We start from the raw sequence: 16,392 nt of genomic DNA on the forward strand, positions 1-16,392 counted from the left end.
GGAATACTGTCTTGGCTGTTAGAAGGAATTAGAAGAGCTGGCCCAGTGGGAAGGCCCATTTGAAAAGCCTGATGAAGCATCAGGTAAAGAGACTTAACTTCTGAAGGCAACACAGCAAGTCTTCCCATCGTAGTAGGTCCTAAATTCAGCTACTTAAGAATCTGGTGACAAGAGTCATGTGGATTTGAGGAAGCTCTCACCTGGACCCAAGTGAGAGGCAGGCAAACCGGCTGGGTTGACCTGGGGAGAAGTTGCCCTGCACTCCACTTTGCAAATGTGGACCAGGCAGCCCTCAGGGACCCTTGCACTTAGAGAGCTGGCCTCAGGGCCTCTGGGGCCCCTCCAGCTCAGAAATGGAGGCCGACAGGTTGCTCACACCTGCACCCACCAGCATCACAAGAATAATGTAAGCTGCCTTTTTACAGTGAAAAAAATAAAAAAGAATCCTGATTTTCTCCATTTGATAGATTTGACAGAAGATTGCTTTCCTTTTTATCTAGTATCCTAATCTTCACTGCTGTGCTCAAAAATGAATCTGCTTTGCCTTGTAACCACAAAAAAGCTCAATTAGCTTCACTTCTCTAACTGTACTTTAGGATTAGAAAAGGAAATTAAAACAGAGATAAGCTTCCTTACTTCCATCCCCAATTCTGAGGGAGTCAGGGAGTGGAATAATGAGGAAGAGGCAAAATGACTATCATACTTCCTTTCACTCTCACAATCATTACACAATGAATGAAAAATTATATGCTTATCCTAGGTATAAGCCATTTTCATCCCAAAGGAAAGGATGCCAGAATTCTGAATATTCTGCACTCAGTCCACAGACTGGAAAAAGGGGGCATCACTTTGCTGCTACTTTCTTCTTTGTCTGCAAAGCTCAAACTGATTAGCTGCTTTTTCTTGAGGTGCCTGGATTATGGTGATTTACTTGAATGAGACCTATGAGGAGCCCAGGGAGACTGAAATGGGCCATTCGGAAAATTACTCAAATTAGTCTAGAAGCCACTCAGCAACAACTGAAGATCTTTAAATAGAAGAATCAGCTGCAAAAGATCAGGAGAGGTTAATCTGGAAGTTTATAAAAAGCACCTGGAGAACATTTGCAGACATAAAAACAATCGGGTGTAAGATTATAGGGGGCAGCTGGAATGGCAGTTAGGAAGTGTAGAAGAGTGGACCACATAGTGATGTCTTTAAAATACCTACCCCATTAACATTATCTGCCTATGATCCATATGAAGATTTCTGTACAAAATGAAATCCAGTTTATTACTTTATATTTGTTTTTTATAGGTACTTTGACAGAAAAAGTTAAGAAAGCAGATCTACATTCTTTTTTTTTTTTAGATCTACATTCTTTTGGTGCAGCCCAAACAGTACAGGCAGGAGGGACAGCGTCCCAAGCATATTCATAAAAAAAAATATAATGTTTAGGAGCATGAGTTCTGGAGCAAGACTGTCTAGGTTCAGAAGTTAGCTCCACAAGGAGCTAACTATGTAACCTTGGGTATGTTATTACACTGTCTCTTTGCCTCAGTTTCTCCAGGGTCCCCATGTTGCCTAATTGCAGGGGAGCACTACTTGCAACTGAATTCTGGTTTCTTTATCTGGAAAAATTTGCAGGATCTCACTCTTAAGAGTTGTAATGCAGATTTAATGAGTAACATTAGTCAAGTACTTAGAAAATTGCCTGGCAAACATGAACAAACATTAGTCATTATTATTATTACTATGACTACTACTGCTATTGTACAACTAGCATTCTAATTTCTAATGTAAACATCATATAAGGTCCCCTTTTATTAACAGCCACAGGAGCTCTGCTGGTGAAATATATAAGATGCCAAGGATCATGGGAGAAATGGAGCTGGAAGTATGTATCAAGTCATCTTTCTGTTTTCATGTACCCAAAGGACCTGAAAAAATGGTTGGCCAGAAAAATAGCTTGAAAGCACCTACGCAAACATGCTTTAAGATCATATATTTTGACCTCAGTAAAATTATATATTAAAGCAAATGGTTAGAACTGAAAAGGAAGATATAAATCATAAATTCTACTTCTTTTACAGAGAAGGAAATCAATAGGTTCTTTTGAGAAACTGACCACGTGCCTCGACTTAGTCACTGAGTTCACAGTAGTGCTGGAGCCTGGGAATGAGAGCCGCTGGACCCGCCCCCAAATGCTTTTCCCACTTCCCACACAGAAGCGTCCTCTTGCAGTCTGACTGCTAAAAATTATCTCAATCCACTTTAAATATTCCTTTAGCACTCAATTTACATCTATATAAGGGGAGAAATATTGGAAAAAAAGAAAAATACATTTTTTTCCCCTCATTCCGAAAATTCCGAAAGGTTCTGTTTGGCCACAAGAGATAGCAAAACACATATGTACATGCACACATACACACACAAAAAACAAAAGTACTTTGTTCTTATCTTTGAAGGTAAGAACTACCAAATTTAAATACTTAGAAATGATAGGAGGCTAGGTAGAAAAGGTGAGGACATATGAAAAGTAATTTTATTTTTGTTTAACCTTAAACTTACCAAACTGCTTCTTTCTTTGAACAGCATTTATCTTGTTTGATACCCAGCTGCATCCATATTGGAAATTAGTGAAAACTACTTAATGATTCCACTTTGAAGTTATAACCATACAACTAAGATGTTTTGAATATAAGCCTATCTGTAAGTCAGATAAACTTTAAGAACTCTTAATGTCTCTTCTTTTACAGAAATTCTATCTCTATCCTACTGTACTTCGGTTGATCAAGAAAACTAAAGGCAAAGGGCCAGAAAGCTAACTTCCTTAAAAATGAGACAAAAGGAAAAGTTTTTCCAACTACCACTATAAATAAAAATTTTTCTTTCAAATACCAAATCAATTTTCTCAAGTGTACAATGAATTCTAATTTGATAGGTTTTTTCTTACTACTTCACTTCAAACAGTGACCTATAAATTTGTTTAAACAATAATAATAATTAAGTACCTTTTATGTTTTTTCAGAATAAAAAAAATTAAATGACATGTTAAAGATATTACTAAAAATACTTCACCTTTTGAATATGGCCCCTGCATTGGAGATCTATAGGAATTTTTCCAATTAACTTTCAAATCTTCCCACAACATTTCTGTTTTAAAAAATATTTTTGAAATAATTTGAATGAATGCTCTACAAATCAAAAACCAATTCACAAGTCCCTATTACATAATCAGCGATTTTATCAAGTCTCCTATATATGTTCTGTATCAGTTTTCTTGATTATAAGATGTCAATAATATGGAAATATTTTTAATATAACAGAATATTTAATTACATCAGTTTCCCATAAACACACAAGTCATTTAATGATGCTTATATTGGCCATTTCCATTGGTTGGCAAGAGGCTCTTCCACTAAAGGCTCCCATGGTTTCCATTGCACCATTTTTCTTGCCAGACTTAGTTCATTTTCAGCCTGTTAATAAGAAATTTTTAAAAGATTGTTTGATTATATTGTCTAATAGATATTTATCACAGCTAATAACTGAAATATAAACTAGTAGAGCTACTTTTTTCATATTAATACATAATAAGCTGTTCCACCATCACATGTTGAACATCATTAATTAAATTACCTTAATTCTCACAGCTACACAATCATCATAAGTAAGAAAGGATGGCTTTTGATTTCTTCTATTTGATTAAAATTTGCTTTTAGAGTGTTCAAAAGTTTAGTTGGTGAGTTTTTGATCTTAATTGTCTGTTTCACCATTTAGACTACAAATTCTCTTAAGAAGTATGTCTCTTAATCTATGTTAATGGCTTTCAAACTTTATTTTACCATGGCCCACCATTTAAAAAAAATTTTTTTTTTTTACTAAGGGATCCACAAGATGCACATACAACTAAAACAAAACTAAAAATATCATCACCTTTACTAGCTGTCATACACTCTATTTTCTATTGAATGTAAAAAAAAACTAGTCACAATCCACCTAAACTGATTTCATGATCCATAATCCTTTAGACCCACAATCTGTAAAACTGTGATCTGTGAAGTGTAAGAGCATACAAGAGTTGTATTTTTACTGATCAATCAAATCAGTTTCCTTAATCAGATTATGTTACATTTAATTTTTCCTTTCAAACACAATTTACAACATATTTAACAAATATATTTTAGCTATCTTTTTTTTTTAACATCTTTTTTGGAGTATAATTGCTTTACAATGGTGTGTTAGTTTCTGCTGTATAACAAAGTGAATCAGTTATACATATACATATGTCCCCATATCTCCTCCCTCTTGCGTCTCCCTTCCACTCTCCCTATCCCACCCCTCCAGTTGGACACAAAGCACCAAGCTGGTCTCCCTGTTTAGCTATCTTCTTATTTCACATTTTTTCCACAGCAAAAAGACCTATGACAACTCTGGCCAACTTAGAAGAACACTGTTGAACACTTGTCAGGACATCAGAGAAAGAATTCAAACACAGAATGAATGCTTAGTTTCTATCAGAGGCTATAATTCTCCAGTTAAAAGGCAATGCCTCGGGACTTCCCTGGTGGTGCAGTGATTAAGACTCTGAGCTGCTAATGCAGGGGGCCTGGGTTCGATCCCTGGTCCGGGAACTAGATCCCACATGCATGCTGCAAGTAAGAGTTCACATGCCACAACTAAGGAGCCGGCAAGCCACAACTAAGGAGCCCGTGAGCCACAACTAAGGAAAAAAAAAAAGGCAATGCCTCATTTATGTCAGTGGTGTGAAACAGCCAATCTATGTTTAGCAGCAACAGTCTAAAATGTATATAAACAATGAGTTAAAAAGAGCAGATAAACAGAAATCTGGGGGTAGAGGCATTTCCTAATGCTAAAATGAGAAAATACTGATTACAACTATCCCTAAGGATGACTCTCTCTCTGAATGCCCTTTGACTTTTGTCTCTTGAACATTCATGCCTTCTCTATGTCCCCAAAAAGTCACTGCACGCTGAGGAGGGTTCCTCCCCCTGAACACCACTGAAGTCAGCCCTACTTCAGGGAGCTGGACTCAGCTGGCATGTGGCGCCTGTATCCACTCCCTCCCTCTTCTCTGGCTTCCGACACACTACCCTTTCCTCATTCCTCTCATATGTCCCTCTGGAAATGGGCTGTCCAGTACGGTAGCCACTACCTACCTGTGACTACTGAGTGAGCACTTGACATGTAGCTAGTTCAAATTCAGATGTGCTGAGAGTATAAAATACACACCAGATTTTAAAGACTTAGTATAAAAAAAATGTAAAATGTCTTAATTTTTTACATTGATGATATGTTTCAGTGATACTATTTTAGATCTACTGGGTTAAATAAAGCATTATTAAAATTTAACCTTAGCATAGCCCATGAAAATTTGAGAACTGCACAGATAACGTAAAAATACTTAATGTACCCTACGACTATAACTGCATGATAAATTAATGTACCAGCTAAACTAAAGTTATGATCAAAGTGAAATCAGGTAGAAAAGAAAGAGGAACAGAAGGAAGACAATAATAATAAGTTTGCATTAAATTCCCATAACACTTCATCTAGTACCATATTCAACCTGGCAAATGAATAGGAAGGCGAAGAAAATAGGCCTCTGAATGACTGAAACAGTTTACATTTATAGAAAGCTGTCTGAATACTCCATTCCTCTTTTAACAGAGCCGTCTAACAATTCTTTCAAATTTATATATTATGTCTATTGGTAAGAGATTTTGATAAAAGGCAAGAAAACGTAAGAAAAAAATGTTTACATTTTTTAAAAATACGAAAAACGTAACAATTACATGAAACAGAATTAAACATTTATCAGACCCTTATAAGGGGAAGACATTCTAAACCTATATATAATATTGGGAAGGAGGGGAGATTAAAAGGGGAGTGGGCAGAGGGAGAGTGATTTGACCAAGTAAAAAATTTTAAAACCTCTACATATGGGAGAAAAGTCAAAAGGCAAAGAACAGACTAAAAAAAGAAAAAACAAACAATATAGCAAAAATTTAAGGTTAATATCTTTTATTTGAAAAAAATCTCAAAGAAATATATAAGAAAAACACTAAAAACAAATGACAGAGTAAAAACTTTAACAATATAAATTACAAAACATGAAATACAAAAACATATTTTAAGAATTTAACCTTCAAGAGTCAAAAATAAAAATGAAACTACATTTTAATTTTATGACTCAAAAGATCTGTATTTTTCCATATTAAAAATATAGTAACCCTTTAAAATGTAAAAGTATATGTATCTAAAAAGATAAATTATTCAAATAGCAATAATACTGTTACTAATTTGAACTAAGGAAAGGCTAACAAGAACATGCTAATTAAATTCCAAACTTCCAACAAAAGCCTCATAAATTCAAATTATAATCAATGATAAATATTTAACTGACATACACATGTCAGAGTATGCATTTTCTTATGTGGTTAGTCTTCTATTGGATGAATTGATATAAATTAAAAAGTTTAGTTTTCTTTTCTTTCTGGAATGTCAGTTTTGTACCTCTATAACATTGTGCCTTTGAACATTTGAAGCTAAACATCTGAATATTCAACTTTTCTTTACCTGAAGAATCACCTCTTCTATTTGGCCTCCCTGAAGTTGCTCTTCTAATTTTTTAACATTTGGTTCCTATAATTTAAGGGAAAAAAAGAAAAAAATAGTTAAAGAAGCACAAAAAGCACTTAATATGACAAATGTAATTAATTTTTCTTTCATTGTACCCTTGCTAATTTTTACCAAATATCTGGTTAAGAGCCATTTCATCTCTCTACTATTTTATTGCTTTTCTGTCTTAATATTAAAAGTGTTAAATGTTTATTGATGTGCTTATCAAGGGTAAGAATATGTTTAATTCAGTTTCTCTAAAATACAGATTTTAAAATAATACTTTATTTTCTTAGTACTTCCTATATTTCCTCTTGAGCATTAGCATTAAAAATAAATGCTACCCTATGACCCAGAACTCTACTCCTAGGTATATGCCAAACAGAAATGCATAATACATTAACCAAATGACATGTTCAAGAATGTTCACAGCAGCATAAGTTACATCCCCAAACCAGAAACAATCCAAATGACCATATATAATAGAATAAATGAATAAACTGTAGTATCCGAATATAATATAATATTATAGAGCAATGAGAATGAACAAACTACAACTATATGCAACAACATAGATGATTCTCTCAAACATATTATTAAGCAAAAGAAACCAGACAAACACATATTGATGATTCCACTTATAAAAAGTTCAAAACCAGGCAAAATGAATCTGTGGTGTTAGAGGTCAGAAGAGTAGTTATCTTCAGGAGGGTAGTAACCTTGAGAAGAATAAGAAAGGGTTTTGGCATTCTGGAAATGTCCTCTTTTTTGATTTAGTGTTGACATGTGTGATTACTTTGTGAAAATACATCAAGTTCTATGCTTATAATGTCTGCACATTTCTTTATGTACATTATTCTTCAATAATAGGTTACCTGAAACTATCACAACATTGTTAATCGGTTATACTCCAATATAAAATAAGAAGTTAAAAAAAACAATTAAAAATAAAATAGCCACTGTGTTTCCCTACTTTGACTCCAAAAAAAAAAACGTTAATATAGTAACTAGAACATTCAATGACATATATTTACTTTCTAGTAGACCAAGCTTTTTGAGAGCCAGAAACCATGATCTATATACACACATGCATATGTAAATAAGGTGTAAATAGGGTAGCTTCTTGGCCTATAAATGGAGTGAAAAGAGGGAGAAGAAAAAGTTATTTTCTACAGGAATTGGCACCTGTCTCAGGGCACCTGCTGGCTGACCCAAGATATCTGTATGGCTTGTTCCTCCACTTCCACCAAAGCCTTTGCTCACACATCTTCTTCTTAGTGAGAACCACTCTGATAATTTATACTGTGGTAGGCTGGAATAATGCCCCACAAACTGTACACGAACTAATCCCTGGAATCTATGACTGTTACTTTATATGGCAAATATTTCGCAGACGTGATTAAGGATCTTGGAATGGGAAGATTATCCTAGATTATCTGAGTGAGCCCTAAATACAATTATAGGTGTCCTTATAAGAGAGAGGCAGAGGGAAATTACACATGGAAGAAGAAAAAGTGAAGACTGGAGTGACTCAGCCACAAGCCAAGGAATAAAAAAAGCCACCACAGCTGGAAAAGGCAAGGAATGAATTCTATCCTAAAGCCTCCAAAGGGAGTGCAGGCCTGCCGACACCTTGATTTTTGCCCGATACTAATTTTAGCTTCCAGAAATATAAGACGATAAATTTCTATTATTTTAACTCACCAAGGTTGTTGTAATTTGTTACAGCAACCATAGAAAACTAATACATATTGTAACATCCCTCATCACCCTCATACACACCATTCTTCCTTCTTTAATTTCCTTCACTGCACTTACTATGTTGTAACACACTATGGAATGTACTTCTTTATTCACTTATTTTTCTTATTTATTTCTTTGCCTCCCATCATTAATGTATAATCTCCAAGGCAGGGACTTTTATGTTTTGTTCATTGCCATGTAGGCACTAGCTTCCAGCCCAGAACCATACGTGGCATATGACAGACATGCATTAAGTGTTTCTTGAATAAATACAAAGTAGTTAGAAAAGAGAGGGAAAAAAAGCAGATGAACATGTTTGAGAAAGACTGTTTAACTCAAAATGACTGAGCTATGAAGCCAAAAATTAATAACAAAACAGGGAAGCTGGTCACTGTCATGACACCCAGGAGGGAGAATGTAGAGAAGGCAAGGAATATTCAACATTATTTTCAACTCAGGAAAAGCCTGTGTTGGGAAAACAATTCAAAATTTGTCTTACTTAAGTTGGGTCAATAATGTGAGTTTTATTTACTAATGGCATAATGCCACCAAGCTTAATAAGGTACCATGTACTGAATGCTCACTATATGCTTGCAACTGTTCAGCACTGTACATATATTACCCATTCAGTTCTAACAACAAGTGTTCAAGGCAGGTTTTATTATATCCAAGTTATAGATGAGGGAATTGAGACAGAGAAAATGGGCAATATGCCAACTCACCAAATAAGTATTAGAGCTGAGATGAAAATTTTGGAAAGGCCACAAACCAATGCTTTTCACCACTATGCTATTACTATCTCCCTAGTATAATCTGAAAAAAATATTTACTTTTATTTCCATTTTAGGCTTAGACACTTTATAATCATTACAATATTCCCTGAAGATTCCATGGCTCTATGGGTGGGGTTAAAAATTTGTGTTAATTTTATCAAACAGGATTCAGCAATACAGCTATTACATAGTGCTTGTTGTTTTTAAAAATTATTTGTATACAGCCTTTTGGATAAACAAATATTTCTAAGGACCTCATTAACTGTCAGGCACTAAGCTAGATTCTTGGGATAAAAAGATGACTGCAATTCACAAGTAGCTTATGGACTAGTAGAGAAGACATAAAAGGCTTCACAGAGGAAGTGACAGATCTTGAGGACTGAGTAAGAACTGCCTGGCAGACAAGGTAAGGGTATTCCAGGAAGAGGGAAGAGAAAATACAAAGAAACCAAAAACAAAATTGCATGGAACTCACATAACTGTCAGCAGTCTGGTATTACTGAAGTATAGTGTACAAAACAGGAAACGACAAGATAAGATTGAGAAGATAACTTAGAGCCAGATCTTGGGGGGGCTTCCATACCATGCTAAAGACTTCATCCTGTAAGCCAGAGGCTCCCAAACCTGGCTATACGTCAAAATCATGCAGATAAAGGTAGCTAGATGAGTTTCACACAACCAGCCCAGCATAAATCCTTAAACTCAGCCTTTGAGAAACACTGAACAGGAAACCATAGTAAGGTTTTAAGCAGGAAGATCTCATGATCAGATTTACATATTGAAAAAAAGACCCTATTGGCAGTGTGGGGCATATAATGAAATATGATAGAACTAAACACAGACCAATTTAGTTATAAGGCAACTGAAACAGCCTAGGTCAGAGAAAAGAATTTTAGAACTATTAAGTGAAAGCAATGACAGTGAACTCTTCTTTGGGTGACACTGGCAAAAGTAAAGGAAAATATAAGGATAAGTTTTCTTTTTCTTTTAAGGTAGGAAAAAGCTAAATACATTTTGAGGCTAACTGAAAGATGATAATAAAATGGGAGGCTAAAAGAGAAACAGAGAAGAAATGATTAAAGGGGAACACGGTTATGGAGAAGGAAAGCAGAGAATAAAAGACAGTTGAAGAGACTGACCTCATGAAAAGAAAAAGAGAAATTTCTTACCATGAGATGGGAAAAAATGCATACGCCCATTTTCCTTAAAGAAAGATGAATTCAAAAGAAATGTTAATTTCCCCTTTAGAGACTTGTAATCTGTGAATTACTTCCAGAACTGCCAAGATAAGAATAAAAGTTCCAAATCGAATTGCACTGTTTTGCCATATACCTGCAGAAAATGTAAGAATTATCTCTGGACTACAGAGTTTGGTGATCTAATAATAATAAAACTATATTAGGGCCACTTATTACATGTATAAGTGGTTCTAAACTTTTGGAGTTTATGAACACTATTTTGGATAATTACAAAAGTCCACGAAATAACTGCTAGTGTGGAAATTTAACAACAGTGCAATATAGTTTGGTATAAAAGAATTAGCAGCAGTCTATTGTGTGCCTGTCTAGGGCCTTTGATTCAGAAGCTGTAAAATGCTTGTATTAGTCTGCCTGGGCTGCCATAACAAAATACCATACATAGACTGGATGGCTCAAACAAGAGAAATTTATTTTCTCACAATTCTGGATACTGGAAGTCCAAGATCAAGGTACGACAGAGTCTGTTTCTGGTGGGAGCTCTCTTCCTGGCTTGCAGACAGTGACCTTCTTGCTGTGTCCTTACATGGCAGAGAACGCAAACTCTCTGGTATCTCTTCTTAGAAGGATACTAATCCTACTGGATCAGTGTACCACTCTTATGATCTCATTAACCTTAATTACTCCACACTGCAGGGTTAGGGCTTCAACATAAGAATTTGGGAGGACACAAACATTCTGTCCATAACAATGCTCAATATAATTTTTGGTAGTTAAGAGACTAACTTGGTCCTCTTCTTTTCATAACAAAGCACTTTTTAAAATAGTTATTCCTGACAGTTGTTAAACACAATATACATATTTTTTTTCGGTTTTGTTTTCATTCTTCTCTACTCTAAAACTAGAAAAATGAAATAAAGATTGATATATCTATGGATAAGAAGTAAAAGATCAATAAAGGACTAGATAGGTAAGAGAGATAAAAGAAAGCTATAATGTTAACTTAAGGAAGGGACTTGATCTTATTCTTTCACTCCTGTATTTATAGTGCCTGTCATATAAAAAGTACTCAATAAACAGGAGTTGGATGAATGAAAGGGAGAAAGGATGGAAGAAATGCATGGAAGGAAGGAGAATAGAAATGAGAGACGAAAGTGTGCAGAATATGCAAAAAGTAATCAACTGAATTTTTTATTTTTTTGTTAAATGTTGCATTGGATACCATACATCCAAGAAAACAAAATCAAGTTAGCTACTTACCGCTTTAACCATACTCAGCTTCTCATTTGTAATCTGTTCTGTATACTTTCTATATGCTGCATTTTTAGGGATTTGTCCAAGAACATCAAGAATCTTTGTATACAATATTTTTAGCCTCTGAAAAGACAAAAAATACAAATTTCCAGTTTAAAATGTCACCAAAGATTTAAAAAGTCTCACCGATTATTAAAAAAAAAAAATTCACACCTGTTTTTTTAAAAAGCATTTAACTTTTCCTTGCTGCAACTTCTTCATGTCTATGCCTATCGATCCCTTTACAACTTAGGAAAAATGTGAATATAAAGATGGAAACTTCATATTTGTATGTATGACAAAAGTTGTACAGAAGTTAAAGGTATGATAACAAAAATAAAACTGCATTCTAACTTATTGCTAACAATCTTTTTGGTAAATTAAATCACTTACTAAATCAGTATGTCTCAAATTGCGGTCCTAAGCACTGAAAATTCTGATTTTTAAAAAAATTTTTATTTGAATTTCTATAGAAATAGAAAAATAATATAAGTAGTATATTATCAGTATGATCAAATGTAACGGAATGTAGTGATGATACGTCAGTGCTTATGCTTAGTGACTATGATCAAGTTGGTACCATTTGAAGATTTCACCACAGGCTCAACAGAAAAAAGCAGCAAGAAAACTGAGTCACTGCACATATTAAAGCAGCACGTATTAAAGCACACTGAACTTAAAGTTCAATACAGCAGCCAGCAATAAAGTCATATGATAAAAGGTTGTTATAGTAGACCCTAGTTCACAGTTCATAAATATTAAGTATAATCATAAATATACATATGTGATGAGGATTTTTCATTACTTCTTTGAAATTTAATTTGAAATTTGTTTTAGTTTAATTGTATGAAACCGTAGATGCTAATACCTAATTTCATTTATATATATTCACCATATATATGAATAAACAAAACCAACCTTAAGGGCCTCTAAGAATCATTTTTCTTAAAAAGTACTCTGCATATTTAGACATTACTTCTATATTTGAATATGATGTTCCATAATAGAGGGTATTTTACTATACTAATGTAGAGCTTGTTAGATAACATATAATCTAAATTGTGTGTGTGTGTGTGTGTGTGTGTGTGTGTGTGAGGGGTGGTTTAGCCTCATTTCTCCTCAATTTGAGCAAAGGGCATGACAATAGAAAGGCCTGGTAAGAGACATGAATTCTAAAATGGGGATGTTAATAATATCAGCTTCATAGGATTTTGTATAACTTAGAACAGTACTTGGCGCACATTTTCAATAAGTGTTAGCATTATTATTCTATTGGGGAAAGAAGAGTCACATCAGCAGATATCAGAGAAGGTTTCATAGAAAAGGCAGCATCTGAGATAGACCTGGAGGGATGGTAGGACTTAGACATTTGAAGATGTTAGGAAAGGCAATCTTACACATAGAATACATACAGAGGATTGAATGGCAGAAAATATGGGGAATGTAAAGTAATTATTATATAGTTCTATTTCCCTTGAACTGTGTTGTCTAATATAGTAGCCACTAGCCAAATTTGGCCATTGAGCACTTGAAATGTGAAAAATCTGAACTAAGATGTGCTGTTAAGTGTAACTAACTACACACTGGATTTTGAACATTTAGTATGAAAAAAAGACTATAAAATATCATTAATTTTTATATTGATTATATATTGAAATGGTAATATTTTGGATATGTTAGGTAAAATAAAATATATTAACTTTTTCTTTATTAAAAAAAAGTGACTCCTAGAAAATTTTGTACTACGAGCATGGTTTATATTTATGACTTGCATTATATTTTTATTGGACAGCACATGCTAGAATATAGGACACAGAGAAAATGCTTTGGAAATAAGGTTGGAGAAAAAGCAAATCAGACTGTATGTGGTTCTGCATGGCAAGTTAAAGCATTTGGGCTTTATTATGTGGGCAATTAAAAGATTTAGGGAAATTGTGATTAGATGTGTGCTTCAGAAAAATTAATCTGGCAGTAGTGAGTTAAAAGAATAGGATAAAGGAACAACAGAGAAAAAGGCCAGTAACAAGGTTGTTGCAAATCTCTACACAAGAACAAGGGACTAAACTGTGGTAATAATAGTAGGACAAAAAAAGAGAGGTCATAATGGAGAGCTGTTATAGAAAAGGATCAACAAAATTCATCACTGGAGTGAATATGAAGATAAAAGAGGTAAGAGAAGTATCAACTATGATGTCCAATTCCCAGCCTGCAGAGTAGAAAGACTTTGATACCATCAAGAAAAATACTCCACAGTGGAAGAAACAGATTTAGAAAGGGAAAACCATGAGTTCAGTTTTAGACAATGAGTCTAAAGGCATTATGAACTCATAATGAGTACAAGACATTAACTCAACAAACATTAGTTACTGAGCACATACCATGTGCTAGCATAGTTCTAGCAGTGAACAAAAGAATAAAAAATCCCTGTCTAGATGAAAACCTACAATCCAGTAGAGAGAGACAACATACAAGATCAATCAGTAGAATACAGTCCGTTGAATAGCGATCTGGAAAACCATTGTAAGCACTTTTGTATTTAGAGTGAAATGGAAAAGCACTGGTGAATTCTGAGGAAAGGAGTCACATGACTTGACTCACATTTTAGCAGGCTGACTTTTGTCGAAAAAAGATCAAACTGAGGCAGTGAAAAGCAGGGAGAGGCAGTTAGGAAGCAAATGCAATTATCCACAGCCATGATGATGGTGGCTGAGAATAGGGTAGTAGAGGAGGTGGTGAGAAGTAATCAAAATTTGGGTATCATTTGAAGGTAGAACCCAGAGGATTTACTGAAGTACCAAATGTGGGGTGTGAGAGAAAGAAAAGAATGAAAGATGATTTCAAGGCTTTTGACTGAGTGAATAGAAAAATGGAACTGCTGTTCGCTGAGATGAGCAAACCTGAGAGCAGAGCAGGTTTTGGGGAGAAGATCAGGAACCCCATTTTGGGCATGTTAAGTTTAGGTTGCCTGCCTGACATCCAAGCGGAGATGTCCCCTAAGTAATGAAATATACAAGACTTCCATAAAGGGAGAGGTCAGTGTGCTTGCCACGGAAACCCAAGAGTTATCAGTGTGTAGGTGGTATTTAAAACCATCGGAATGGGTCCAGACACCAACAGAGAGCAAATACAAATAGAGAAAAGACCCAAGAACAAAGTCTTAGAACTCCACCATTTAGAAGTAGGGATATGAGGGATAAGCAGAAAAGGAGAAGGCCAAAAGAAGTAGGGAAAAAAAAACACACCAGGAGACTGAGGTGTCTTGAAGCACACTAGTGTTTGATGGACAGTGCCAAGTAAGTCAAATGCTGCTACTGGGTTAATAAAGATGAGAAACGTGAGCTGCCCATCGGATTTAGCAGCATGGTGACCTTGAAAAGAACAGTCTGGCCAAACCTGACTGGAGTGCCTTCAAAATGGAATAAGAGAAATAGGAGACCGTTAAGTACAGATAACTTTTGAGTTACCTGTAAAAGAGAAGGAAGGACAGAAATGGCGTGATTATAGGAGGGAGGAGAACGATCAAGGGAGGTCTTTTTTTTTTTTTTTTTTTGATGGAAGAATGTCTGAATACTGACAGGAAAGACCTGCTAGAAGGGAAAACGGATGACAAAAGGCGGCAACTGCTAGACCGCTATCTTTGGTAATCGAAAGTGTACAGAATCTAAGGCACCTAAGAAAAGGTGAGGCGGGGGAAAAGGTGGAAAATGGCGATACAGATCTGGGAAGACACTCGCAAAAGTACCAGTGAGCCACTAGAATGCCACGGAAAAACTCAACAAGAAAATGGTTTGAGAAAGAGATCATAGCAAAACAACCAAACAAAAACGTGGTACCAGATAAACCAAGTACTAAATACCGCTGTTGACTCAAGAGCTCACGCTGAATTGTAATTTGGGGCTTGCAATATCCGTATCCCGTTAACCATTCAAGAAACAAAGTCGCAGGATTCTAGGCTTCCTTGGAAACTCAGGAAGGAAAAAAAGAGGTACATACCTCGTGTGGACTCTCACATACAGCCAATCCCACAAGGCCAGTGGTCTGTTCAAAAAAACAAAACACGATTCATGCTGTTTACTACAATTCCCCGCGTACCCACGCTAAGACAAGCAAAACCACTACTGTCCTGGCTAAAACTGGCCTAAAACCAGCTACCGGTCTCTCAAAGCCGCTGGTTCGGCGTTTTCTTCTCCCTCTCCGATCGGAGCCGCTAACCTGGTCACCCCTAAGGGCAGAGCAAAATGAGTCCCCCAGAAGCACCACCAAGCCCGTGACAGTTCCGGCCACCACCCGCGGGCTGACTCCATCCCCACAGTCTAAATTCCGTCAGTGACCTCCACCCGCCTCACCTTCTTCAGCAAGCCCGCCATGACAGCGCCGAGCAACCGGGACGCGCAGCCCTCTGGGAACTCGCCCAGACCCGCTCAATCCACCACAGAGGCCGCCACTCCGTCACCTTGGAAACAGCTTGGCCCCGCCCCCTGAGGCTCTTTATGGCGGCAAAGGCTCTGCACCGCCCATTCCTAAAAGAAAAAATGACGCATGCGCAGTGAGTGCACAAAGCCTCTAAACCAGGAGGGTGGGGCAAAGGTTATGTTAGGTGTCTTACGTCTCAGTTCCTGACGCTCTCACGCTGCCTGCCTGCCCAGAGGTTGAGGGAAACCCTCCAAGCTACAAAAACACACCAGGAGATTGAGGTCATAGTCACTCTAGGAACCTGCATTCGTCTTAACCTTTGGTGAATTCCTCTCTTCCACAGCGTAGTG

At 36.0% G+C, this 16,392-nt stretch overlaps 2 protein-coding genes across 3 annotated transcripts in view; both read right to left on the reverse strand.

Moving 5' to 3' along the window:
- Positions 1-2,358, reverse strand: part of IQUB (IQ motif and ubiquitin domain containing) — a 73,637-nt gene extending 71,279 nt beyond the window's left edge. The window contains exon 1 of the mRNA XM_082472549.1: positions 2,108-2,358. The gene's annotated coding sequence lies outside the window, so the exon portion shown is untranslated. The remainder of the gene's footprint in view (positions 1-2,107) is intronic.
- A 144-nt stretch (positions 2,359-2,502) lies between these two features.
- NDUFA5 (NADH:ubiquinone oxidoreductase subunit A5) lies at positions 2,503-16,124 on the reverse strand. Of its 2 annotated transcripts, XM_082472442.1 has the most exons (5): positions 15,976-16,114; positions 15,623-15,667; positions 11,597-11,713; positions 6,583-6,648; positions 2,503-3,461 (listed from the first exon to the last, which is right to left on the reverse strand). In XM_082472442.1, exons 1-5 carry the CDS (start codon positions 15,994-15,996, stop codon positions 3,360-3,362), a joined length of 351 nt encoding a protein of 116 aa, XP_082328568.1. In that variant the 5' UTR covers positions 15,997-16,114; the 3' UTR covers positions 2,503-3,359. The 2 variants fall into 2 exon arrangements, with proteins under 2 accessions (XP_082328568.1, XP_082328569.1); XM_082472443.1 differs by lacking the exon at positions 11,597-11,713 and having other exon boundaries at positions 15,976-16,124.
- Positions 16,125-16,392: the final 268 nt, after the last annotated feature.

This window comes from Balaenoptera physalus (genome assembly GCF_965194825.1).
Source record: "Balaenoptera physalus genome assembly, chromosome: 8".
Taxonomy (NCBI): domain Eukaryota; kingdom Metazoa; phylum Chordata; class Mammalia; order Artiodactyla; family Balaenopteridae; genus Balaenoptera; species Balaenoptera physalus.

Coding starts and splice junctions, on each gene's coding strand:
- NDUFA5 (XM_082472442.1), bottom strand. CDS start 15,996: ATGGCGGGCTTGCTGAAGAAG. Junction 11,714..15,622: donor TATGTGAGAGTCCACACGAG/GTATGTACCTCT, acceptor TTGTCTTTTCAG/AGGCTAAAAATATTGTATAC. Junction 3,462..6,582: donor TAGAAGAGGTGATTCTTCAG/GTAAAGAAAAGT, acceptor TCTTATTAACAG/GCTGAAAATGAACTAAGTCT.